At 43.1% G+C, this 3,413-nt stretch overlaps 1 protein-coding gene across 1 annotated transcript in view; it reads left to right on the forward strand.

Moving 5' to 3' along the window:
- Window positions 1-3,413, forward strand: part of PPP4R1 (protein phosphatase 4 regulatory subunit 1) — a 72,816-nt gene that overhangs the window by 35,302 nt on the left and 34,101 nt on the right. Inside the window, exon 5 of the mRNA XM_019525380.1 lies at window positions 874-1,020. Coding sequence (XP_019380925.1) covers window positions 874-1,020 — 147 coding nt within the window. The remainder of the gene's footprint in view (window positions 1-873; window positions 1,021-3,413) is intronic.

Genomic DNA, 3,413 nt, shown 5'->3' on the forward strand with positions numbered 1-3,413 from the left:
GGAGGGAAGGTTTAAGTTGGACATCAGGAGGCGCTACTTCACGGTCAGGGCGGCTAGGGTCTGGAACCAGCTTCCAAGTGAGGTGGTGCAGGCTCCCACCCTGGGGGTTTTTAAGAGGAGGTTGGATGACCACCTTATTGGGGTCATTTGACCCCAGTGCTCTTCCTGCCATGGCAGGGGGTCGGACTAGATGATCTGCTCAGGTCCCTTCCGACCCTAGAAACTATGAAATGTAGGCCGTAGACTCTCAGCATCATTTCTAGGTCAAGCCCATAGTGAACAGCACTGGGGATGATGTAATTAGAAGCAGTCTGGTTGAATTATTTTTCCCCTGCTTGCAGTTCCTTTTTTAAATCTGTTGATTTAATCCTTTTTAGACACTTTATATTAAAATTGATGCAGATCAAAATGCTACCCTTATCAGTCTCATGTAAAACTAAATTAAATGGCTTACAAAATTCTCAATGTATTTAATGTCAGCATATTACTACTTACATTTTTGCTTGATAGCTCATCAACAAGATGATTTGTTTAGCAAGTTGTCTTCCATAAAACAGAGTTGATTTGTTTTAATTATGTTATCATTCTTGAATTGTTTACTGAATCATCAGCCTTTCTGTCTTTCATAAAGTATATGGGTACAGTGTTGCAATATATGTATCATTGCATTATTTTAAAGTAATGAATGTATCTGGGGTTGACTTTATTTTAAATGTTATAATTTGCAGGAGGACTTAATATGCATACACCATAGTCATCACATAGTGCTAGGAACAGTATATGCATGTAGCTTTCAGACTTTACTATGCATCTAAAAGAAAAAATCTACTTTACATTTTTTCTTTTTTGCTTTGTGGCTTTTTTCTGTAATAGGTGAGAAAAACAAGTCAGGCAGCATTGCTTGTTTTGTTGGAACAAGAACTTATTGAGAGGTATGATGTGGAGACCAAAGTGTGCCCAGTTCTTATAGAATTGACGGCCCCAGACAGCAATGATGATGTGAAGACTGAGGCAGTTGCTGTAAGTAAATCGGTGCAACTGCACTATTAAGTCTAAGGATTGAGAGCATGCTGTTATTATATAGGTATATAAGCATTTCAAAGACACTCCTTGATATGGTGCCCGAGAGATTCAAATGGTTGTCAGTAAACTAATCTATAGTATCATCTGCACTGTCTGACACCTAATCTAGGTCATGATTCAAATAAACTCCTTGTACATTCCCTAAAAGAAGAAAGTTCCAATAGGGCAAAACCATTCAGGAGATTGGGTAAGCTTTTTGAGAGAAAAAAGCTTACCCAGGTTACCTCAATCCTGGGTAAGCTTTTTGAGAGAATTATACTGGCGCATGCCCATGAGGGGCCAGCAGGGGAGGTTATGCTTAGGGGCAACCAACACAGGTTCATTAGAGGCAGGTCCTGTCAGACCAACCTGGTGGCCTTCTGTGACCAGGTCACAAAAACCTTAGATGCAGGGGTAGCAGTGGACATAGTCTTCACCCCATTCTCATTAAAAAAAACTAGGGGACTGTGATGTCGACACCTGCACAGTCAAATGGGTCGCTAACTGGCTGGAGGGCTGCACCCAGAGAGTGATGGTGGATGGGTCCTATTCGACCTGGAGGGATGTGGGCAGTGGGGGGTCCCCCAGGGCTCAGTTCTCGGGCCTGCACTGTTCAACATCTTCATCAGTGACGTGGATGAGTGGGTAAAAAGCACCCTGTTCAAATTTGCTGACGACACTAAGATGTGGGGGGATGTGGGCATGCTAGATGAGAGGCATAGGCTACAATCGGACCTAGACAGGTTACAGGGGTGGGCAGATGAGAACAGGATGGGATTCAACACTGACCAGTGCAAGGTGATGTACCTGGGGAGGAAGAACCAGCAGCATACATACAGGCTGGGGAACTCCCTTCTCGTCAGTACAGAGGCAGAAAAGGATCTTGGAATCACTATTGATGCCAAGATGAACATGGGCCAGCAGTGTGGAGATACAGTCAGGAAGGCCAACCATACCTTGTCATGCATCCACAGATGCATCTCAAGCAGGTCCAGGGAGATGATCCTCCCCCTCTATGCAACACTGGTCAGGCTGCAGTTGGAGCACTGTCCAGTTCTGGGCGCTGCACTTCAAGAGGGATGTGGACAACATGGAGAGGGTCCAGAGGAGGGCCACTTGCATGGTCAGGGGGCAGCAGGGCAGGCCCTACGAGGTGAGGCTAAGGGACCTGAATCTGTTCAGGATCCACAAGAGAAGGCTGAGGGGACATCTACTGGCCTGTTACAAACTAGTCAGAGGGGACCAGCAGGCACTGGGGGAGTCCCTGTTCCCCCGAGCGCTACCAGGAGTGACTAGAAATAACGGTCACAAGCTGGCAGAGGGTATATTCAGACTAGACATCAGGAGGTGCTACTTCACTGAGGGCGGCTAGGATCTGGAACCAACTTCCAGGCGAAGTCATGCTGGCTCCTACGTTGGGGGTCTTTAAGACAAGGCTAGACGAACATCTTGCTGGAATCGTTTGACCCGGGTACTTTTTCCTGCCATGGCAGGAGGTCGGACTTGTTGATCTGCTCAGGTCCCATCTGACCCTACCAACTATGAAACTATGATTAGTACTGTTACCTGGTAATGTTCCTGCTAGTTTGAGCTCTTGCTTACTGTTCTGTGTCACTTGCTTTTGTTTGTACTGTTCCCTTTTCAGTGGAAAGTTCTTGGTTCTTGGATTTTACTGACCTTTGCCTTGTTCTCTGTCCCACTACACCCATCTCTGGCTCTGTATAATTCTCAAAGATCATCTTGAATGAGTTCTATTATGTGAAATCTACTGTATTGAATGGACAAAATGAATTTAGTTGTTTGACCTGGGAATACGTACACTTACTGAAGTTTTAAAATTATGAATATTTTTGAAAAATAAAAGAACGATTGATTAAGCCATCTGGCAAGTTAATGAAATGCTGGACATAGTAAAAAGGCTCACCTTTTGTTAAGTGCATTGTAAACCTTTCCATTCTACTTTAACCATTTTTTATTCATATGCAGGAAGGGTTCTCATTAAACTGTTATTTAACCTGTAGCACCTAAAGCCAGGTTACTGGTTGTTTTCCTAGACACTATACTTGACATCCTTTTTTAAGCTTTAAATTTAAAAGTAAAGAGATGACACAGAGACGAGTAGTAAGAGTGTGAATAAAGCAGTAAATTGTTTTACAAAGTTTTTTTCATTGTATTGAAGTTGCAGTTTCTTTTTGATTCATCAGAAGTTCCCATCTTGAGCATCAGAACATAGAAATTTCAAAATTATAGGTAGTTTATTTCTGAAGAATAGTTTATTTTATCAGTCCCCTAGGAGAGCTATTCAGCTGCCTCCATTTTTCTTAAGAAAAAAATTGTTAGAAATCCGGAAA

Source organism: Gavialis gangeticus, unplaced genomic scaffold (assembly GCF_001723915.1).
Source record: "Gavialis gangeticus isolate Ggan-Ray unplaced genomic scaffold, GavGan_comp1, whole genome shotgun sequence".
NCBI classification, from domain to species: Eukaryota; Metazoa; Chordata; order Crocodylia; family Gavialidae; genus Gavialis; species Gavialis gangeticus.